We start from the raw sequence: 24,215 nt of genomic DNA, 5'->3' as shown, positions 1-24,215 counted from the left end.
CAGTCAAGTTCTTCCACACAGATCTCGACAAACCATTTCTATATGGACCTCGCTTTGTGCACGGGGGTATGGTCATGCTGTAACAGGAAAGGGCCTTCCCTAAACTGTTGCCATAAAGTTGGAAGCACATAATCATCTAGAATGTAATTGTATGCTGTTGCATTAAGATTTCCCTTCAGTGGAACTAAAGGGCCTAACCCGAACCATGAAAAACAGCCCCGGACCATTATTCCTCCTCCACCAAACTTTACAGTTAGCACTATGCATTGGGGCAGGTAGCGTTCTCCTGGCATCTGCCAAAACCAGATTCGTCAGTAGTACTGCCAGATGTGGAAGAGTGATCACTCCAGAGAACACTGCTCAAGAGTCCATTGGAGGCAAGCTTTACACCACTCCAGTCGACGCTTGGCATTGCACATGGTTATCTGCGTTATTGTTATTGGGTGCTGCAATCTATAGTTTTTGCAAAAAATAGCATTTTATGTGATGCCTGTCAAATTGCGCCGCGAAATCCAATAGAGTTCGAAGTTTGCCACTTCAAGCATGCACTGCCAGTCTTATGGATCATTTTATAAAGATACATTATTTAACGCTGTGTACGTGTGCTTGTCCTGATTGTTATAGAGTTGTCAGTGGGTGTTGCAATCCATAGTTTTTTATTTAAAAAAAATGGCATTCTATGCATCCCCTGCCAAAACTAAGCTGTTCCTTCTCTGTTAACAATGGCTCCCTTGGTGGAGGTCGCGTAAAATGCTATTTTTATTTTTAAAAACTACTGGTTGCAGCACCCAAAGAAAATAACGCAGTTACACAGGCCAAACAGTTACAAGGTACACATTACAGAATGGGCATTTCTGCAAGTATCGACTGATACTGACTCAATGTAGTCGGAGGTACACTCTGCCGACCCGCAACTCGGCTCCATTGAAAAGTATGCAGTTGAGTTATATAAATGACTATACAGACCAAGAAAGAAACAAAAAATGCTGAATAATAATGATGATGCACTTCTCTTCATTCTAGATCAATGTCAAGGTGACATTCCTATTTAATAGCCTATGTAAGCAAAAAATAGACACATCCGTAGATTTTTTTTTTGCCACACTGTCACTGGGTGGGCCAGTCAAAGGAAGATTAAGCGTCGATGCGTCGTACGTATTTTAGGAGGCGGAAGGCTTGCATTACCTGTATGGACTTCGACAATCCTGTGTGGCGTGGTAGGCTACTGAACGACACCTCACACTCAAACAACTATCTCAAACTTAAACTTGGTTCCATGTTGTCATCGACTAAAAGCCGAAAACAATAAGTATTTCCCCGCCTCAATAGCCAATGGACCTGACTGGCAGCGATGGGTCAGAGTTCTGATACTTTTTGTTAGGAGGGCAACTCGCGGACTACCCCCCCGTGGATCTCGCACGAGCTCAGGTAAATTGCCCGCTCTGAAACAATTCATATCAGAAATATTTGAGAACTGTTGGTTCTTTGAACGTATTCTTTTTATTTCATACATTTGAACTTAAAAAATAACTCTCATTAATTGTTTTGAAAATATATTATGTGAACTCATAGTCTAAACCTGTACTTTTGTAAACGAAAATTGTGTATTCAATTTTGTCTGACAGATGCTTTTCTCACAAGGAATGGCAGGAGCCATAACGAACTGTGAAATAAATTGTCTCGTGCAATAAGCTGTGTTTTCCTGATTCATTGTGTAGTGTACTGTATGTAATACATGAGTCATAAAGTGTCCGTTTTTAAAAAATATAGGATAAGTTATAGGCAGGCTACCCTATAAAAGTGTAGGCTACTTTCACAAAGCATGTTGAAATGTTTATGGTTTTGGTCAATATAAGTAAAGTTTTCAGAATGAAATAGTTGCATTCTCAGTCATTAGCTAGGCTATTTGCTTTAAATACACTGACACGAGGGAGACAAAACTACTAAGCCTGTTGTGAAATGGTCATGAACCTCTTGAATTTAAAACACCCAAGATATGATTACCTCAACTGTATCACTTTCCTTAGAGACCTCTCTGTTGATCAGCCATTGTTGTCTTGTCATACTATGCCGAACAAAAATATAAACACAATATGCAAACATTTAAAAGGTTTTACTGAGTTACAGTTCATATAAGGAAATCAGTCAATTGAAATAAATTCATTAGGCCCTAATCTATGGATTTCACATGACTGGGAATGCAGATATACATCTGTTGTTCACAGATACATTTAAAAAAGGTAGGGATATGGATCTTGCCTAGTTAAATAAATAAATAAAAATGTAAATAAGAAAACCAGTCAGTATATGGTGTGACCACCATTTGCCTCATGCAGTGCGACACATCTCCTTCACATAGAGTTGATCAGTCTATTGATTGTGGCCTGTGGAATGTTGTCCCACTCCTCTTCAATGGCTGAACGAAGTTGCTGGATATTAACGGGAACTGGAACACGCTGTCGTACACGTTGATCCAGAGTATCCCAAACATGCTCAATGGGTGAAATGTTTGTTGTGTATGCAGGCCATGGAAGAACTGGGACATTTTCAGCTTCTAGGAATTGTGTACTGCACATTTTAGAGTGGCCTTTTATTGTCCCCAGCACACGGTGCACCTGTGTGCACACAGGTTTAATCAGCTTCTTGATATGCCTCACCTATCAGGTGGATGGATTGTCTTGGCAAAGGAGAAATGCCCACTAACAGGGATGTAAACAAATTTGTGCACAAAATTTGAGAGAAATAAGCCTTTATTGCATAAGGAACATTTCTGGGATGTTTTGTTTCAGCTCATGAAACATGGGACCAACACTTTACATGTTGCGTTTATGTTTTTGTTCAGTGTACTTTGGCCACTTTGGACTACAGTTCCGGCTACAGGCCGGCCCCTCGTTTTCCCATGCAAGGCTCATAGATACTGTAGGAGACACCTCAGGAGAAATATATTCTATTCCCTCCCCAACCCCTTTTGAAAACACAAAATACATCTTTCTTCCTAAATTATAGGTTATTATCAGGTTGCTTATAATCCAGTCTTTGTGTCAGATGAGTTTTCTAAGCAAATTGGCATTTAGTGTCATGAATCTTACCCTGGAGGTTAGTCACGGGACCTTGGCTTGCTGTATAAAGCAGGCAGACAGGCATTCGAGGCATTCAGTTACTGTCCGATTGAACATTAGAATGGGCAAAACGAGTGACCTAAGCAACTTTGAGTGTGGTATGATCGTTGGTGCCAGGTGCACCGGATCCAGTATCTCAGAAACGTCCGCCATCCTGGGGTTTTCACGCATGACACTGTCTAGAGTTTACAGAAAATGGTGCAACAAATAAAATGGCCCCATCCTGCCTGGTATCAACGGTACAGGCTGGTGGCGGTGGTGTACTGGTGTGCGGAATTTCTTCCTGACAAATGTTAGGTCCCTTGATAGCAATTGAGCAACATTTGAACGCCATGCACCGAAAAAGTCAGGCCGTTTGGAGGCAAAGCGGGGCCCGACCCAATACTCAATGGGTGTACCTAATAAATTGACCACGTTCGTTACTCATCAAATTTTCACTGAGCAACTATCTTCATTTACTCCCGTTACGGCCGGTATGCAATTCCAAAAAAGGTTGCTTGTAAATGTTTACTTAGAAGAAGATAGTCGCTCAGCGAAACTCTTTGGTGAGTAACAAACATATTTTGACATTATAACTCTTGCAGAGTTGGTGAATGAGAGTTTGAATCGGAGCTTCCTGGGTGCTAGAGAGGTCTCTAACGCACAGATACTGGGGCACCCTGTAGGCAGCTCTGCAGAGTGGTCACTATCTGGCACAGCCACAAAGACATAAAATCAGATTTTAACCCTAACCCACACTGCTAACCCTACTCCCTAACCTTAACTTTAAATACAGACCAAAAAGCTCATTTTTGCAATATATTCAATTTTGACTTTACAGCTTGCCCATATAGCAGAAATCGTTCGGTTCTGCCTCCAGGACAAAATTCATGACAGTAAACGTCAACCTGCATCTTCTAATGTGGGGCAGGCTTACTATAACCTTAAACATGGATATTTTGTAATATAGTGACTATAACTAAAGCCATACATTATGTTGCTTATGATATGCTTATTTTTGGTTTAATCCTCAACTGGTCACTTCGTCATTATTTCTGCATTCTCTTCTTCCTCACTTTGCTACAGTGATCAGGATGATACCAGTAACTGAGTTCCGGAACTTTGCCTCATCACAGAACCCCGAGTTCCGGGTTCTAAAGCCATGGTGGGATGTGTTCTCGGAATACCTATGTATCGCCATGCTCATGATCGGAGTGTTCGGATGCACCTTACAGGTAAGACTAAACTCAAACAAACTAATCACCAATGAAGGTATACATTTTCATTGAACGAAGAGTAGATTTAAGTCAAAACTGGAACATTCACTGTCTTCTTGGTAAGCAACTCCAGTGTAGAGTTGGCCTTGTGTTTTAGGTTATTGCCCTGCTGAAAGGTGAATACATCTCCCAGTGCCTGGTGGAAAGCAGACTGAACCAGGCTTTCCTCTAGGGTTTTGCCTGTGCTTAGCTCCATTTAATTTGTATCCTGAAAAATCCCCCGTCCTTAACAATTACAAGTTTACCCATAACATGATGCAGCCACCACTTTGCTTGAAAATATGGAGAGTGGTACTCAGTAATGTGTTGTATTGAATTTGTCCCAAACATAACAATTTGTATTCAGGACAAAAAGTGTATTGCTTTTCCATTTTATTTGCAGTTTTACTTTAGTGCCTTGTTGCAAAACAGATGCATGTTTTGGAATATTTATATTCTGCACAGGCTTCCTTCTTGTCACTCTGTCATTTAGGTTAGTATTGTGGAGTAACTACAATGTTGTTGATCCATCCTCAGTTTTCTACCACAGCCATTAAACTCTAACTGTTTTAAAGTCACCATTGGCCTCATGGTTTCCTTCTTCTCCGGCAACTGAGTTAGGAAGGAGGCCTGTATCTTTGTAGTGACTAGGTGTATTGATACACCATCCAAAGTGTAATTAATAACATCACCATGCTCAAAGAGATATTCAATGTTTGTTTTTTATTTTATTTTTACCCATCTACCAATAGGTGCCCTTCTTTGTGAGGCATTGGAAAACCTCCCTGGTCTTTGTGGTTGAATCTGTGTTTGAAATTCACTGCACGACTGAGGGACCTTAGAGATAATTGGATGTGTGGGGCACAGAGATGAGGTAGTCATTCCAAAATCATGTTAAACACTATTATTGCACACAGAGTGAGTCCATGTGAGTTATGTGACTTGTTAAGCAGATTTGTACTCCTGAATTTATTTAGGCTTGACATAACAAAGGGGTTGAATGCTTATTGACTCAAGACATTTCAGATTTTCATTTTTACTTCATTTGTAAGAAAAATAAAATAATTCCACTTTGACATGGGGTATTGTGTGTAGGCTAGTGACCAAAAAATCTCAATTTAATCAATTTTAAATTCAGGCTGACCCACCTGAGGAAGTCAAGCATTCGTAAGGCACCGTTCTAATCGAAGGGGGGGGGGGTATTTTTCTTAGAATATTTGTTGTTTTTTTGTTGTGATTTATCAGTGGGTGCTGTAGCACCCTCAGCACCTTTACTTCTTGAGGCTATGGAGGCCGATGACATCAGTCAGGGTAATTATTGAAGTTTGCAGTTTTGTCTAAAAAAAATACAATTTTGTTCCAAAATTTTTATTTTTTTTTACCTTTAAGTGTGTGTATATTACTGTATTTATTCTTGGGATATTGTTTTTCAACAGGAAAAATTCAAAAGATAGCTGGAGTGCGTCTTTAAAGCACATAGCAGATTAGCCCCCGGGGCATCATTGCAACAGCTGAATGTAAGCACCTAATGGAACTGTTGGATCTTGACAGATGTTGTCGGTGTGTAGCCTGTAGCGATAAGAATAGGAGTGCCTACAGTATATGAAATAAAAATACTTGGCATTACTTACTTTATATAAATGAAATATACTTTTACCTGAATAAGTTTACCTGTTATTAGTGATATGTGAGGACAACTTAAAAAGTAAATTAATGTACAATCCCATATAGAAAGCATTTGGCCCTGGATAATGAAAACATTTGAGATTTGATTAGTGTGTCCTGTTTAAATCTCCTCCTGCCACGTAACAAAGCATTCTTATCAGTGGTGGTGACCTCCAAGTGGGAAGGGAAAAGAGATACACATTAACTAGTGTTTTCCCTATATGCATTTAGCACTGCCGCTGCTAAATCGACCAATGTTTCCCCTGGAATCAGGTCACTAACTCCATATTTAGTATGTCATCTTCTCATCACACGATCCTAATCATTGGTTGATATCCCACCTGGGTTCAAACGGTATTTGAAAGAAAACAAATACTATTTGAACCCATGTCTGTTAGATATCAACTGGAACAGGAAAGAAATAGATCCCAAAAATCTAAGCCTTATGTTATGTAGGTGGCTACTCTGCATGTTGTTCCATTGCCTAATCTTTCCAATAGCACTCACTCTTCTTCTCTTTCTCTTTTTCCCTCCCTCTCTCCATCATAGCTCACCCAGGAGAAGATCTCCTGCCTTCCCAGCCATTTCTCCAGCTCAACTCCAGAGGCCATCGATTGCAGCCACATCCGCAGCCACGGCGAGAACGAGACATGGGAGCACCATACCTTAGTCAAGCCCGTCAGGTAGGTAGCCTAGAGGTAGAGGTTAGAATCCTAGCTCCTAAGGTGGGAAATCTGGTGGCCAGATAAAGCAAAAAGACACATGTCTATTTGGATAGTTTGGATCTGTTGATAAGCAACTTTTTGCTAAGGTTAGGGTTAGGTTTAGAATAAGGTTTACGTTTAGAGTATAGTTTTTGGGTTAGAGCGAGGTCAGTAGATAGTTAGTTGAAATGTTACTGATAGTCTGTACAGCATCTACAGAGGGACTATCCAAATTCTTATTTTACAGCCCTATCATCCGGGAGGTGTACGGACGCAAGAACAACCTTGACATCCACCAGTACATCTTCGTCAACCATTACTGCTACGAACGAGCCGTGCACTGGTACGGCAAGTACTTCCCCTACCTGGTGGTAATCCACACATTGATCTTCATGGTGGCCAGCAGCTTCTGGTTCAAGTTCCCTGGGACGTCATCCAAGATCGAGATCTTTGTCACCATCCTGGGGAAGTGTTTCGACTCGCCATGGACCACCCGGGCGCTGAGTGAGGTGTCTGAGGAGCGTGGCGAGGAAAAGATGGTGATATGGAGGAAGAACACCATTTCGAAGTCGATGGCATCGGCGTTCGCTGCCTCGCCGGACAGTGAGCCAGGGGCGGAGGAGGAGATGGTGGGACTTCTCCGGCAGTCGTCCATCAAGTCAAATCCAGAGAAGAAGAACCCGGAACTACAGCCAGCGGATTCACTCTTGGACAGGAAGGAAGGGGAGCAGGCTAAAGCTCTGTTCGAGAAGGTGAAGAAGTTCAGAACTCATGTGGAGGAGGCGGATCTGCTCTATCTGATGTACGTTCTCCAGACCTCCCTCAAGGTCTTCAAGTTCGTCCTCATCACCTGTTACAGCGCTGCATTGGTCCCCAACATTGAGATTGTAGTTCGTTGCTCAGTTCCTCCGGAGCTGACCGGCTTCGAAATCTACTGCTGCAACCACACCAAAGCCCACCTCTTCTCCAAGCTGTGCTACTGTTACATCTGCTTTGTGGGAGTCTACGGACTTCTGTGCATCTACACCCTCTATTGGCTCTTCCATCGACCTCTTAAAGAGTACTCCTTTGAGCATGTTAGGCTGGAGACGGGTATCAACGACATCCCAGACGTCAAGAACGACTTTGCGTTCCTCCTCCATCTCAGCGACCAGTATGATGCGCTCTACTCCAAACGCTTCGCCGTCTTCCTCTCCGAGGTCAGCGAGAGCCGTCTTCGCCAGGTCAACCTCAACCACGAGTGGCCCGGCAAGAAGCTGCGGGGACGCCTCTCCCGGAACGCCGACAACCGTCAGGAACTCCATCTCTTCATGCTCCCGGGTCTCCCCGACACCGTCTTCGATGTCCCTGAAGTGGAATCTCTCAAACTGGAGCTGCTAAACAACGTGACTATTTCATCCAGTGTAATCCAGCTAGGTTCTCTCCAGGAGCTGTCCCTCATCCACTGCCCTGCCAAGCTCCAGCTGGCTGCCCTGACCCACCTCAGAGAGAACCTCAAGGTCCTCCGGCTAGCCTTTGAAGGACTGGAGCAGGTACCAATGTGGATGTACACACTTCAGAGTCTCGAAGAGCTCCACCTGAGTGGCACTTTGACCCACGAACTCTCCCGCAGTGCAACCTTAGACTCCCTGAGAGAACTCAAAGCTCTAAGAGTCCTGACGCTTCGCAGCCGCCTAACCAAGATCCCTCCGAGTGTTGGGGATGTGGCAGTCAACCTCCAGCGTCTCTGCATCTATAATGAGGGCCTCAAACTACAAGCCTTCAGCAGCCTAAAGAAGTTGACCAACCTGGCCTCTCTGGAGCTGATAGGATGTGAGCTGGAGCGCATCCCCAGCGCGGTCTTCAGCCTGTCAAGCCTGCAGGAACTGGACCTGAAGGAAAACAAGCTGACGACAGTAGAGGAGATCTTGAGTCTACAACATTGCCGGCGCCTGGTAACTCTTCGTCTCTGGCACAACGGCATCACCTACATCCCTGAGCACATTGCTAAGCTGAAGTCCTTAGAGACGCTGAACGTCAGTTGGAACAAGCTCCGGAAACTTCCGTCACGTCTCTTCTACTGCACCAAGCTCCGGCACTTGAACCTGTCCCACAACCAGCTTACGTCGCTACCAGCCGAGGTAGGGATACTCCAGAGTCTCCAGTTCTTCTCAGCAGCCTTTAACTCCCTGGAACAGCTGCCGGAGGAGCTGTTCTCCTGCAAGAGGCTCAAGACTCTGGCGTTGGGAAACAACTGCCTGCTCTCGCTTAGCCCCAGGGTGGCTAACTTGGCCCAGCTAGTGCGCCTGGAGCTCAAGGGGAACAGACTAGACTCTCTACCGCCGGAGATAGGGGACTGTCCCCTTTTGAAGACCAGTAATCTTGTGGTAGAGGACAACCTGCTGGATCTACTGCCGTCGGATGTACGGAGCAGGATGAAAGACAGTTGAGAGACAGTTACTTTGCTTACTTTAAAGGGCTTTTTACTCCTCCTGGTGCATAGGCCGCTGACAACAATTGAGAGATAGGCTAAAGGGTCAGGTTTGGTTGCTCTTGATTGGTCAGAGATGTCAGCTCCGTGGGAAAGGATTGGACCTCTGGTTGGGTTTGCAGTTGTGAGGACAAGAGGGATTTGCTTTTTTAAAGGCAAATAAGAGCCCAAAAGTACGAGAGGACATGTAAGGACGGAACTATGGACACACCGTAGCATATAAGGTTCAAGAAAGGACCTTTTGGAGGGACATACAGTATAGCAATAGAATAATTAGCAAATATAATATATTTTGGTCAAATCCTCTTTAAATCATGTTCACCTACTTATTGCCATGACTGTACTTTTAAACATGTTTTTTAATACAAAGATGTCTATCAAATTGTCCTTGATGAAATGTCATCCTTAAAGCGTATGTCATATGATGATTCTCTTTGTTCATTTAACTTGCTGGTGGCTTGGACATCGTTGCTCATGAAGGCTGTCTTGCAGGCTTGTTAAGGGCACTATTCAATCTGTATCACTGAAGTGCATTGCACACTAGAAATACTGTAAAGGTTATTCCCGATTGAGCTGACCAATGCAAAGTTTACCGTGAATGCAGCCTCCACTAACTCTGAATTTCCATGATATGGATTGATAAGAGCCTTAGGTTTACAGAGATAAACTGGCAAAGTGAGTTACTGTTTTATGCCATAGAAATGATGGAGGGTGATATGAACACACATGATACAAGGTAGTGGGAGGGAAACATCTAAGTATCAGTTTCTCTCTTCTCAAAGATTATACCTCTCTTGTTCAATTTATTTACCTGCTAGATTAGTGGTGTACGGCTAGAGGAATCATATATTTCTGAGATCTCTAAAGAGAGAACTTCAGTTGCATCCAGCCAGAGGGGAAAAGGGATGGGGATCCTGTATCCTGTTCAACTGGTTGTTTCATACAGCACAAAGGGTTCTTGTACCACTGTCATGGAGATGTGACAAACGCAGAGTGAAATCTTTTCAATGCCGGTGCCTTGGGAGTTTGACCTTTTCCCACATTAACTGAGTGACTTGGAGAGTAACTCATTGAATGAATGTTTTTCATTGTGTTTTATGCATATCAGTTGAAACTAGATGGAGGCCAATTCAACTAGCGAATCATATACAGTAATACTGTAAGCTTCATTATGATACACTGCAGTGCATTCACAAAGTGAAACGTGTTATTTTACAATGTAGTACACCACAACAACACAATGATGACACTGGTAGGCAATGCACAAATGTATTTCACAACGTTTTTACAATCCACCTGTAATGAGTGAATGACGTGGACCCAAGTGAAGCTTCCTTATTCCTTTGTTGTTGTCATCCCTTTTTTGACTACCTTTTCAGCTTGTGAGTCACACAACCAACGTTACGAAATAAACGAGGGCTGAATCTAAGGTCAGCACTATAAAGGGTTGTACACAGTACTGTACTGTAGTAATAATGTAGCAGTATGAGGAGTCAGCTGACAGTACTATACTGGAGTAATACTGTAGCAGTATGAGGAGTCAGCTGACAGTACTATACTGTAGTAATACTGTAGCAGTATGAGGAGTCAGCTGACAGTACTATACTGTAGTAATACTGTATCAGTATGAGGAGTCAGCTGACAGTACTATACTGTAGTAATACTGTAGCAGTATGAGGAGTCAGCTGACAGTACTATACTGTAGTAATACTGTAGCAGTATGAGGAGTCAGCTGACAGTACTATACTGTAGTAATACTGTAGCAGTATGAGGAGTCAGCTGACAGTACTATACTGGAGTAATACTGTAGCAGTATGAGGAGTCAGCTGACAGTACTATACTGTAGTAATACTGTATCAGTATGAGGAGTCAGCTGACAGTAGTATACTGTAGTAATACTGTAGCAGTATGAGGAGTCAGCTGACAGTACTATACTGCAGTAATACTGTATCAGTATGAGGAGTCAGCTGACAGTACTATACTGGAGTGATACTGTAGCAGTATGAGGAGTCAGCTGACAGTACTATACTGCAGTAATACTGTAGCAGTATGAGGACTCAGCTGACAGTACTATACTGGAGTAATACTGTAGCAGTATGAGGAGTCAGCTGACAGTACTATACTGCAGTAATACTGTAGCAGTATGAGGACTCAGCTCTTTCAACAGGTTGCATACCTTACTACAGTATTATACTATAGTGATAGTACTAGAAGGCAGGGATGTAGTCACTAAACCTTGACTGCAAGTTCTTTATACTCGAGTCATGAGTTGAGTCACGAGTCCCTTGGTATTGCTAAAAGCTGCGGTTCAAAAAATGTTTAAATGTCAAATCTGTTAATATGTTTCACATTGTAAGGATAACTAGATAAAACAGCTCTCTAACATTTGCTGTTGTAGCTAGTACAGTATGTTCAATTCTGCAGCAAGATACTTTTTCTGACAGTCACTACTGGTCGAGTCCAAGTCGAGTCACAGTCCTAGACTGGAGTACTACAACACTGCTAGGAGGTATCAGGGGGCAGTTTAGAACACACAGACATGTACAAAAGGCATCAGGCCATTGATCTGATTATTTACAGATGCAAGTTACTGCACAATGCCACAATGAACTGGGTCAGACACAGCCATGTTAACACACAAACACCAAAGTGTTACTGTTGTCAGTGTGTTGTGTTTCTCCTCCTGTAGAAGGAGCCCAGTCTTGCCCTGCCTTTTGTCTCCATAACAAGCGTTCATATCAGCCAAGCCAGGAACATACATACCTCAGTAATACCTAATCACACAGGCCAGCCCACACACTCACAATCACAGACAAGGCCAATGGGGGGAAACTGCACTTCCCTGTTCATGCTGGAGCTACAGTAGGGGAGTAGGCTAGGTTGGAAGGTGGGGGAGTGGATAGAGAGAGAGAGCAGCCAGTGGAAATTTCCAAAGGTGTGCAGACAGCACTGTTTGTCACACCAGTGTGTCCTTGGTATGCACATGCACACACACACGCGTCCCACTCTACTCTGCCAATCATTTCCTTTCCCTTTCAGGCAGTAGTGTCAGTTAAAGGTTGATCTGGAGTTTGGAAATGACGTCCAGGATTAGTCAGACACAACCCAGTTTAATAACCCCCGAGACAGAGCCATAGACAAGCCCTAACGGAGCCCTAACCTCTGGGCCAGACACTCCGGTAGAGCTGATAGAATTCGATAGGTGCACAAAGTATGGTAATTGCGTCTTCTGGCCTTTTGATAGGCTGGGTGGAGTTCCTACTGTATTGTTTACACCTAACAAATCACTATCAGATCTACACAGGAGGGGCTAGGGATTGTTCCTGGAAGGAGCAATAGGTTGGGTGTTGACTCTAAACTGTGCTGCTTAGCAAGTAGAGCACGAGCAGAAGTCTCAATGCGTATCATGTTATGTTTGTTTCGGTGTGTACCAGCCAACAGGTCTGGTCATCCTAATGCAATATTTACACAAATAGGAGTTGATCTCATCTCCTCTAAGATACTTCCTGTATTTGCCTCCCAGCAATATAATTTAATTCCAGCAAACTTGAGAAATGTTTACCAATTGTGTGATTTAAGTTACTCAGCGTGTTGTATATCTGGGATAGCCTGGTTCCAGATCTGATTGTGCTGTGTTGTTAATGCCTATGGTCATTGGCGTGATAATGACCATAGGCGTTGGCAAGACGGCACACACAGATCTGGGACCAGGCTATATCTGGGAGGCAGGAACTGTGTCAATGTTTCCTATCCTAACAGATGTGATAAGCTCATAATGACTCATTATATTACTTCATCATGCATGCTAAATATACAGAAATTGAACCGGTATGATGGAAAGGTCTAGCATGGGTACCAGTCTGTTTCTCTAACATTCCACTCCTTGTTCTCTGTGTCATATGGCAAAGATGGTTTAGCATGACAAGGAGTTGCAAGGAGTGGAATGATAGCTTAACCTACTGGTAGCCAGACTAGGAAAGGCCATTGTTATCATAACATTATCATTATGTCACCATACTGCTTAAGCACTATTTCAACCCCAAATACAGGTTACCCATAGGCACAGGTCTAGGATCAGATTATTTCCCCCCATTCTCAAGAGAACAAGTGATAAGGATGTTTTGTTAGGTGAATTTTGGCTTGTGGCACACACTGTAGGAAAACAACACATCCATTGTGCCAGGCAGTGCCTTTCTATGTGCCCTTCTATGCCTGGACTTGGGTAAACTGCCTGGACAGCTCTTAACCAAACAGGGCCTTCATTCATCCCTGTGTGCATGCGCCCGTGAGTGTATGTCCAGGTATCTGCCGTTACCTTTGTGTTTTCTCTGTGTAGTACATTCCATCGTGGAGTCATTAGAAATGTCCTTGTTGACTCACCTTGGAGTTAACACTCATGAGTGCAAAACAGAATACAATGGACAATGTTACCTTAGGTAAAGTACTCGATCTAGAAGTGTACTATCGCTGTAGCCACATTCACATTGCACTTAGCCCAGAGTTAAGAGAATGCAGTGTCAAAAGGTCTCATGTAAGATGTTTTTTTTAGAAATGCCAATACAATAGATGAATAACACAACTGATTGGGTTTACGATAGAAAGGTATGACAGTCATGAAGAAAAGACTCTTAAGCCTTAAAACATTTTCTGTCTATAATCATGAATTTGTGAAGGTTCTTGAAATTGCACAAAACCACCCCGTTATCTCAAAAGTGTTATGGGGACACCTGCACCTAGTCAGGTTTGCCCGTAGAGATACAGAAGACTCATGGATATAATCAGTTTCAGCGTGAACATTGCCATTGAGGGCTCCCACCATTTTAAAGAAGTCAACTGGGTGGGGATTCCCATGGGCTGTAGCTTCAATAGCGCTGCCACAGGTAGCCTAGTGGTTAGAGTGTTGGGCCAGTAACCGGAAGATTGCTGGATCAAATCCGCAAGCTGACAAGGTAAAAATCTGTCATTCTGCCTCTGAGCAAGGCAGTTAACCTACTGTTCCCCGGGCACCTTGGATGTCGATTACGGCAGCCCCCCACACCTCTCTGATTCAGAGGGGTTGGGTTAAATGCGGAAGACACATTTTAGTTGAATACATTCAGTTGGACAACTGACTAGGTAACCCCCTTTCCCTATCACAGCGCTATAATGACACAGATCTAAAGATAAGTCCTCCATCTCTGTGGGTTTGCCTCCCTTCTTGGCTCAACTCTAGTTGGATAGTGACCTCCTGTGGCCACAATAGAGAACTGCACTTGTCCTCACATTCTTGAATTAGGACTTCATGCTTGTAATAATATAGAAGATTCTTTTGATCAAGATTCTGAATTTTAATAGTCAGACATAATTCTAATTGTATAACCTGTTGTTGCTATTTTACCAACAGTAACTCTTTAGCCAAGTCCCATAGAATAGAAACAAAAAAGGTCAAGTTAAACACTTTATTTTGTGCTTCAGTCTTCCAAGAAGGAATGAATACTTCATTTTCAATAGTATTTGTATATAAATAACATCTCAAAAAAACAAAACCGACAATGTAGCTATTTACAAAAAGTTCATATGAATATTTTCAATAAATAAATACATGTAAAATTCCCAAAAATTCTAAATATGCCTAATAAAAGACAAGTTTTCAAAGATAAACACAACTACCATGCAATGCAGTCATCATGGGATACACCATGTCAAGTCAAAATATCAAAGTTACAAAATCACAAACAGTTCAATTTCCTTCACAGTGAGGAATAATAATGCAATATAAGTCATCACAAACACTCAATAATAAAGCCATGTACAAGTGTGCACTCCTGAATCAAAGGGGGGAAGAGGTCAAATTTACCATCAAAAGGTGCTTTGCTCTGTGCAAAAATGGTGTCCAAATAATGTCCACCATACTTATTCTTCCATAAGCTGCCAAAACAGGACGGTAAACACAAGTCAACCTCGACCAGTTACTAAAAATCATACTTTACATCAATGAATTCAAGTCACCAGGTTTTGAGAGGAGAGTGTAGAAGGGGAGTCTATGAACCATCCAATTTGGCATAGAGAGGGGGTGGGGGGGTTGGTGGTAGAGTCCATCTAACTCCTAAAGAGGGAGAGGTGGGGAGTGAGAGAACACTCTAGACTCCAGCTGTCTCTCTAGAAGCTCTACCACGTCCGGTGTACATGACGATGAGGCTCGGGCGAGGTCAACAGCTGTCTCTCCACTGGTGTTGGGGTGTTTCAGGTTGGAGAGAGGTGCAAGGAACTCAATGACGTCCCGGTAGCCCTCTCGGACAGCGATGTGGATGGGTAGGGTGCCGGTGTGGTCTGGCCTGTTGACTGACGCGCCGAACTCCACCAGAACCCGGAGTGTGTCCACGAAGCCAGTGCGTGCCGCATCATGTGCCGGTGAGACTCCTCGCCGGTCTGTGATATTTGGGTCGGCTCCGTGCTCCAACAGTAAGCTGGCCACGTTGGAGTTGCCCATCATCATCACCTAGGGAGAACAGAAGGAGACTTGACGTTAGAGGGCGTTATCAAATGTTATTCATCACATGATGCAGTGTTTGATATAGGCCTAGTGGGAGAGAGTTCATGGGATTGTAACAATTTAATTGTATGTAGGGTAATTATAAAGGATATAAGTAGCTAGGTTAGGTACATTTGTCAGAACTGTTGTCCAACACTTTAGCTATTAATGAGCAATAGACAAGGTTGTTACTTAATGCTTCAAAGAAAATGGTTAAACTCTGGTTTTCACTGCATTTCATTCAAACAAGGTATAAGAAACCATTCTGAGGAAGCAACCATGGGCTGACAGCTCTGTTGTTGTCTCCCTCTCACACCCACACAGACTTAGTTAGCTACCTATACTACATTCAAAGCCAACACAGTTTGAGTCGAAATATTACAGGCTAGGACACAATGAAAGTTCAATGAGGAAGTTGGTTACCTGTAGAGCGGTCTTTCCAAATTGATTGACAGTATCGGGGTGCACTCTGCATTCCGGCCCTAGCATCCTCCTGACCTCGTCCGTATTTCCCTTGGCTGCGGCAGCGGTCAGGCTCTTGGCCGCATCACTCTGACTCAGGACCATTGTGGACGGATTTCTATATTTTCTCCCTAAAATATGAATAGAAGAAATAGCTAGCTGAGTAGCTACCCAGTATCTAATTGTAATCAACTGTTCTAGTCTATCAACGCTAGCCAGTTCGTCTCGTTAGCTAGCTCACTATCATTTATCCCCAACCAGCAAACGTTAGCAAGCTAGTTGCGAGTAGTTCAACTAACACATTATAGTGAGAAAAAATGCATATATATATTACACACACTTCACAACGTTATTTCTTCGAAATTATGGAGCCCAATTCTAGCTAGTAGCACAGGATAAGAATGCTAGCTAGTAGCTAGCAGTCTCAAAGGGGAATCAAAACTCATATGAAAAGGTAGTTAGTTACCTTGTCTGATTTGAAATGATCCCGACCGTTACAGGCTCTTCTTTTCTGTCCTTTTTTCCGAGATACTTTTGAAATAAATCACAGCAGGTAAATGTTGAACAACTTTGAAGGCTGCAGGACCTTTAATTTGCGCGCTGAGAACTACGTTACCGTTTACCCAACCAACATTTACAAACATTGGACAGAACGTATCTCGACCAATCAGCGCGTTGAATGGCGAGGTGGGTGGAGTAATGACTTGGTTGCCACCATACAGTCACTGGTTGCTACAGCATCACTGTGGTAACAGTTGAGTCGACCAATGAGAAGCCATAGCGTAGAAGGCGGGCAATTTTGCGGACGTTGATGTCTTCAAAGTACATTCATTCACATTTCTAAAATGTTATAGTAAATGTCCAAAGTCAGACATTTGATAGTAAGTCTCCAAAGTCATGTAGAAAAAAAGGCGGGTTATTGAAGAAATCATTCTCAAATGCCCGCGATTGACAGTTGTGTCATTAAAACGCGGGTGTGAAAAACGTTTGATATGGGATTTTATATACTTTGGCTAAAATAGCAGCTAGCATTTTGGATGATATAAAACAATACATTCATATCTAAAATGTTTTGTTCATTAAATGTAATAATACACAAGAAAAACAACCCCATTACGTATTTCAAGGCTATAGTTTAATATAAACATTTAACAATCTAAGAGACAATGAGTAAAGCAATTAAAATCTCAAATTACATTGCATGACATAAAAGTTAAAATCACAAACAATTTTATACAGTAACATTATTAAGTAGAGCATTTCAATGAAATTCAAAGACATTTTCCTTTTTTATGCGTGCAATTAAATTGAACAATGATCTCTGGACGCAAAGGCAGAAGTTAGCCACCATGGTTTAGAAGTTACTCCGTAGTTGGTAATCTAAATGAAAGAAAATAGAACAATAAAAATACTATAGGATAAATACTAGTTCTAATTTTAAAGAGTAAAAATATTTTTTTCCTTAAATTTCTCTCTCTCTATGAATAAATGATGGGTCTCTTTTTGCTATACATGAGTAAGCTATATCTAAAGAGCATGGCAGTCCTACCTCCACTTTGTGTGATGTATCTGACCCAGGGCAAGGCCTGGTAACCACTCTTCTCTATAATTTTCATGTACCGCACCTTGAGGCATACAGAGTGACAGAGGAGAGGAGAGAGATCAGTGTAACTTGATATAATGGATCATTTGTTTTGCCTAACCAAATGAGGCACTTGTAGCCTATGCTAGTTTATGCTAAGTATGTTACCACTTTGGTTCCGCATAAGCTTGTTTTCAAAGGTCAATCCAGTATACTCACAGGCGGGAGCACACACACAGCTCACCTGTATCCCTGACACTGTGAAGTATGGAATCTCAAAGTTGACAGTGATGGGAGGTTTGCCCTCCATCTCATCATTCTCCACACTGGGCAGGCCAAAGCTGGCCCGCATCAGAAACTCCTTACCGCCCTGGAGACAGACAGACAGACAGAGAGGGAGAAAAAGAAAGAGAGAGAGGGAGGCGGAGAGATACAGAGAGAAAAATTACAGAAAGAGTGAGATGGTTCATATAGGGCCCTGAGTTTTTCATTCTGATGATGTGTCCTGACCAGAAAAAGAGGCTGGAGTTTTTCCAGGTCAGGAGCCTTAATGTTCTAAATTCTAGGGTTCATTGTTGACCCATTTACTGGCCGTCGTGTTTTCATGGTCATCACTCTCTCACTGTTAAGTTGGTCAAGGTCCCGACATCAGGGTTATCTATCCTGCTTACAGAGCTTTTTGTTGCAAAGATGCGCGCGCTTCACTCGGACGGGACGTTTGCTTGTAAACAAAAAAATGGCTCTATATATTTGGCCTTGAGTTTCATCGACAGGGAAGAACGGCTGGAGACAGAAGTGCTGCTTGGATGAAACACTTACAGGGAAGGACTTGATAGTCCACACAGCCAGGTTCTTCTCAGGGACGTATTTAGCGTGGCCTGTACTGGTCTTAAACTTGGGGGAGTCAGCGTCACTGGGGACAGGAACCCGCACCTCCACGTTGTTGGCTACTGACTGCTTCTTGAACTGACCTTTAGCCTATGGAATTAGAGAAAGGCAACTGTAGCATAGGACAATGCATAGATTCATACACTAAGTGTTACTATAACACTACCTTAACCATGATCTCAACTCGACTGTGAGAGAACTTCTCGATGACAGACTCAATCCATATCAGAGGCTTCACCTGTAGGGATACAGAATGTATTTAGTTCTACCGTCCACTGGAAAGCCATTATACTACTTTATCAGTGATGTAGTGGTAGGAAAATAGGTGGGTAAATGCTGATCGCCGTTCGCGGTGAGTCAAGTAATACTCCCATTACTTTCAATGCATTTTCCCCGAAAAATGTGGGTAAGTGCACACGCAAAATAAAAAATGGTGCATGAAGTGTTTACCCTCCACTACACCACTGGACTTGATACAGACAGGGCTTACAGCTCACTCAAGTATTGATTTCAGTACAGTAACAGTGCAATGGAAGGGTGAAACTGTATGAGGGAGGATGAGGGTATTTTAGGGAGGTCATGTACATTTTCAGAGATACAATATGAATGTATTAAAGGTAACTCACGTGAGTGTTGATGCGGTAGGACATGAGTTCAGACTCTCCGTCAGGAGGGATGAAGGAGATGGTGCGGTCACTCTCGAAACGGGACAGACGAACACACTGGTGAAACTTAACGTCCTCCATCGTTACAGTCTTCCCTTTGTCTCCTGAACACACACACTCATTTTCATCAACATCTAAAATGCAATTGCATCTGAGAAGCAGTGACTGTGTGTGTGTGTGTGTGTGTGTGTGTGTGTGTGTGTGTGTTCACTGCTAGCCTGTGTGTGTATTGTACATACGGCCAGTGAGGGCGAACAGCGCTCGGTCATTGAGTCCCAGTCTCAGCTCAGGCATGCCAGACAGCATGGTCTTCAGCTTGACAGTGCCCACGATGTCACTGCTCATCACACTGCCATTGGCATTCACCTGAGGTCAACGCATGACACAGAGGTCAACCTCTGATGGAGACTTTTTATACAGTAGCTAGTTGATTTGTTGAGAGAATGCTCAGTCAATTAAAGATCAAATCCACACTAGGGGAAACAGCATCAGTGTTCACCCCAGGATCTTCGGTATTGTTTTTGTTTTGTTGAGGAGATACGGCAGAGAGGAGCACCCGGCAGCAGGGGAAAACAACTGCAGTAGGCCTATATATTCTGCTGTTTGCACGTGCAGTGATGTCTGAGGGAAAAACTGTGTTGTTTCCCGTAACTTCTGTTGTTGTAATATCGCAAACAGGCGTGGCAGTTCCACCAATTAAGGATTCCAGCTTTAATCAATTAAATTAATCAATTATTCAGAAAGCAAAGGTTATTGGTATTTTCAGTGATCAATATTTTCCTATGGAGATTAAAGCATTATAAACACAAAACCCATTATGACAATTATTGATATTGCCGAAACAAGAAAATTAATTGCCGAATTGCATGTATCAAACCCAACATCCTTATGGTAAAACCACTCACCAGTAAGTTGATGGACTCGATGACGTCGATGAAGACCTCATTCTTCTTGTACTTGATGCCCTCTGACCTCCAGGACACAGCGTTGGTGACAGTGGTGGGAACCTTAGTCTTAGCCACCTCCAGCTTGGTGCCCTCCTGCGTGATGTACCTGGAGAGACAGCCAGTATGGACATCAGTAGCTTGATCTCAGATCTGTTTTGTAAGACAATGAATTACAAGGACCAGGAATTGGCAAGACAGCACATACAGATCTGGAATCAGGCTAAGTCAAGATAAAAGTCAATGTACCTGTAGTAGAGACATACAGTATAGAGATCAGTCTGATTGGACTTTCAGAAGTTCCAAAACTTGTCCTTGCTTTATGGTGTTGGGTCTAGAACCAGTATCTGTCTATTAAAGCTGCATCTTTATAATAATAAATATGCCATTTAGCAGATGCTTTTATCCAAAGCGACTTTCAATCATGCACGCATACCTTTTATGTACGGGTGGTCCTGGGAATCGAACTCACTACTCTGGCGTTAGAAGCACCATACTCAACCATACTCAGTCCATTCTCTCCATTTACCCAGTACACATGTATGACTAATTGACTATATTGTAACAGAGAACATGTGTATCAGTGTGTGTTGTGATTGGCAGGCTCCCCCACCGCCTTCCTCTGCAGATCCTTTATGGTCAGCTGAAGAATGGACTGAGGTCTGCCAAGGGGCAGAAGAAGTGCATCAAGGACCACAGTAAGACCTTCCTGAAGCGGAGAGCCTGACAACCAACTGCCATACCTGGCGCCCCACCTTCCGCCTGGGTGTCACACACCTCCAGGACACAATCCCAGAGAGGAGAATCTAAACGTCTTGCACAAAGACACCAGCGTGCAGCGGGTACAGCCCTCTGAGGTGGAGAATTCACCTGCCCCTCATGTGGCAAACCACGCGGGTCTCGAATTGGCCTGCACAGCCACATGCAGTGGCACTGACGCAACTCCCCACAATTGGGAGCAGCGTCATCATCGAAGGACAGCCATAAGCAAGTAAGTAAGTGAGCGGGTGTCACTCACTCCTGCAGGATTTTGCTGTCGGTGGTCTGGGGGAAGCCAAAGTCCATGAGCTCGTCCAGTAGCTCATAGACCACCACAAAGTTGTCCTGTATGCTCTCCTCCTCCAACTCTGTAAAGTACTCTGTGAACACCTGGAAACAACACAACATCGATTGGCAGCCTCAGTAATAATATGTGAATTATGATCATGTTATGTCAAATGGGTAGGGAGAAACCAGTAGACACATTATGCAGGTCTTTTGGTAGTGAAAAACACTTCTGACTCAGCCATTGGGGTGAAAATGACAGCAATGGAGTTGTTAAGACAGCACAGACAGACCTCTGACTCACCTCAACCACTTTATAGAGGAAGGCATAGACCAGAGAGGCGTTGGAGTTCTTGTTGGTAGTGGCCACCACTGTGAGAGCGTCAAGGTAGATAGAACACACAGGCCTATTCTAAGGTCCTAGTGTAATATGTTTAAGAAGTTCATTATCATCTTTACTCTAGGGAAAAATACATATTTGTCTTTGTGTAGGTTTGACTAGCATCTCATTAGTAAAGCTAACATGATTTATACAGGCTACAAAATGGTAATGATTAACTTTTAGCTGGCTAGCGACTAAAATCATTATAAGGATACAGTACAGGTTGGTGTGCTTGATCCACAGGAAATGAACGTTGCCATGCGACATGATTGGACAGGTGAGCCCCTCCTCTTCCTGTGTCATGAGCAAAGGCAAGAAATGGTCAATCTCAGCCATGTCCACGTCGCCCTTGTAGTTCCGACATATGAGCACCTGCAGGGTAAGAGGGGAAATTAATAGGGAAAGAAAAACAATAACCTATATGGGTCAAAGGTCACCCTTAAGGCACCTGAGTTTTTCCTAAGCATGTGACGTGACTAAAAAAACTCATAGTCCTACTAGAGGTCAACGGGTGAGAGAGGTAATGAGGTAATGTAACGTAGAGGTCAACGGGTGAGAGAGGTGATGAGGCAATGTAACGTAGAGGTCAACGGGTGAGAGAAGTGATGAGGTAATGTAACGTAGAGGTCAACGGGTGAGAGAGGTGATGAGGTAATGTAACGTAGAGCAGATATGGGAAGAGTAGAACTAGAGATCATTATTCCAGCAACCTTCTGGATGTGTCAGGCGAAGAGGTCTCATAAACGTTACACAATATTTAATGTTGAGTCCTGTACATGTTCCATCGATTCCATATCTAAGGAATGCTAAATGAAGGACGAACATAAGGGCTTGACAACTCTTTGCCTTGACAAGTGATCAGATGGTTGAGATTGGGTTCCAGAGCTACACCTGTCACTCAATCAAGATGTTGCAGTGCCTACAAAGTCTAGGTGTACAGTAGTACCGTGCTACAGGCTTATAACGGTGGTTATTGTGGCTTGTCAGTTGTTGTGTCAGCCTAGGCCAGGGGTTCGGCAACAGGCGGCCCAAAACCGTCCCAAGTGATATTGTTTTTTAGTAAAATCAACATATAATATATATTTTTTAGGATTTTAGTTTTTGTTTAAAAAAAGACTAAAATCAACAAGAATTCAGCTAAAATTGAGTTTACTTTAATGATCGTGTCTTAATGTAATCAAGGAATTCAAATATGTCTTTTTGGCTTTATTATTATAATTATGTTCTGGCCCCTCGAACATAATCGGCCCGGCTGCTGAATATGGTTGCCTTGGCCTACTAATTTGCATGCAGCCTAATACAACCTCTTGCTGTTGTGCCACCTGAAACCATGTCCTCTTTCCCCTCCCATGACTTCTAGGCCTATTGTAGAGGGGTGGAATCTTTTTATCAAATTACACCTCTAGCTGTGAGAGATTCAGGCTATTCTGAATCTCTCACAGGATAAGAAACCTGAATAGAGCATTCTCTTCTGTTTATAACAGGAAGTACTGTGTTGTCTGCCCAACCACATGTGATTTATAATGTGTTAATCTTGGCACTATCCTTCTACAATGTACACAAGATGACAGGTGCCAGGCAACTTTGACTCACTTACTATATTCACTTTCATGTTTGGAAATGATATGTAATTATTTTGTGGCAGCTTTTTTCATAACACCTGGTATAAGAATTTGTCAAGTCTAAAAAGGATGCAGCCACTGGCCTTATGACCTGTTTTTATCCGCTTGTGTCCGGAAGTGACTTGTGCAAGGCTTGAATGGAACTGTCACAGGCAACGAATTAATCTTTAACGACGTGGCTATCTATTAATGTTTAATGGCAAGAGCAAACGTTGAACAAACTCGATTTCAATCCCAAACAAAAGCGAGTTAAGGTCAAGTCAAGCTAAAACTGACATTGTTTATAGCGTTATCAATGGCAACAATCAAAATGAGAAGTGATCTTACCTTTCCTTTCAAGTCCAGAACGAAGACAGCGGAGGCAGACATTATCAGCACCAAATGGATCACTCCGCAAGTATTTCAAACACTACACGCTTGTCCGCTTAAATTTTAAGCGTTTCCTTTCGCCAGTAAAGTAGTCTAAATGGGTATAAATGTACTCATGGCTTCCACGGTTCCTTTTCTTGAAGGGACACGTCAGATCTGACGTCACGGGCCTCCAGGTAAAACATTAACAGCATCGCACTCACCTGTATGGAAAAAAATAGGCCTGGACGCACTGCTCGATTATTTCGCGAGATGGTGCAATAGATCCAGATATGCATGTTGGAACTTTTAGCGCAATACTCTACTCACGACTTCCACAAGCGGGCAGACGTACATTAGATAAGTAACGATTGCAAAAATCCACCGATCGATTCTGTACCATACAGCACGGGAGGCTGGTGGAACCTTAATTGGGGAGGACAGGCTCGAGGTAATGGTTGGAGTTGTATAAGTGGAATGGTATCAAATATATCAAACACATGGTTTCCATCTGCTTAATGCCATTCCATTCGCTCCGTTCAAGACATTATTATGAGCAGTCCTCCCCTCAGCA

At 42.9% G+C, this 24,215-nt stretch overlaps 3 protein-coding genes across 3 annotated transcripts; 1 reads left to right on the top strand and 2 right to left on the bottom strand.

Annotated features, from left to right (window-relative positions):
- Positions 1–835: 835 nt before the first annotated feature.
- On the top strand, positions 836–9,570 carry LOC110485637 (volume-regulated anion channel subunit LRRC8C). Its single transcript, XM_021556737.2, has 4 exons — positions 836–1,428; positions 4,185–4,333; positions 6,569–6,702; positions 6,971–9,570. The coding sequence occupies exons 2-4, from the start codon at positions 4,193–4,195 to the stop codon at positions 9,150–9,152; spliced, it is 2,457 nt and encodes an 818-aa protein (XP_021412412.2). The 5' UTR covers positions 836–1,428; positions 4,185–4,192; the 3' UTR covers positions 9,153–9,570.
- A 5,047-nt stretch (positions 9,571–14,617) lies between these two features.
- Positions 14,618–16,874, bottom strand: LOC110485642 (cyclin-dependent kinase 4 inhibitor D). The gene is made up of 3 exons (XM_021556746.2): positions 16,633–16,874; positions 16,128–16,297; positions 14,618–15,671 (listed from the first exon to the last, which is right to left on the bottom strand). Exons 2-3 carry the CDS (start codon positions 16,269–16,271, stop codon positions 15,279–15,281), a joined length of 537 nt encoding a protein of 178 aa, XP_021412421.2. The 5' UTR covers positions 16,272–16,297; positions 16,633–16,874; the 3' UTR covers positions 14,618–15,278.
- Positions 16,875–17,283: 409 nt separating this feature from the next.
- Positions 17,284–23,852, bottom strand: LOC110485639 (AP-1 complex subunit mu-2). The gene is made up of 12 exons (XM_021556741.2): positions 23,621–23,852; positions 21,887–22,043; positions 21,594–21,661; positions 21,264–21,394; positions 20,207–20,354; positions 19,541–19,667; positions 19,263–19,405; positions 18,803–18,874; positions 18,568–18,726; positions 17,993–18,118; positions 17,716–17,791; positions 17,284–17,546 (listed from the first exon to the last, which is right to left on the bottom strand). The coding sequence occupies exons 1-12, from the start codon at positions 23,660–23,662 to the stop codon at positions 17,521–17,523; spliced, it is 1,275 nt and encodes a 424-aa protein (XP_021412416.1). The 5' UTR covers positions 23,663–23,852; the 3' UTR covers positions 17,284–17,520.
- Positions 23,853–24,215: the final 363 nt, after the last annotated feature.

This window comes from Oncorhynchus mykiss, chromosome 13 (genome assembly GCF_013265735.2).
Source record: "Oncorhynchus mykiss isolate Arlee chromosome 13, USDA_OmykA_1.1, whole genome shotgun sequence".
Taxonomy (NCBI): domain Eukaryota; kingdom Metazoa; phylum Chordata; class Actinopteri; order Salmoniformes; family Salmonidae; genus Oncorhynchus; species Oncorhynchus mykiss.
This window is presented reverse-complemented; position numbering and strand designations above follow the sequence as displayed.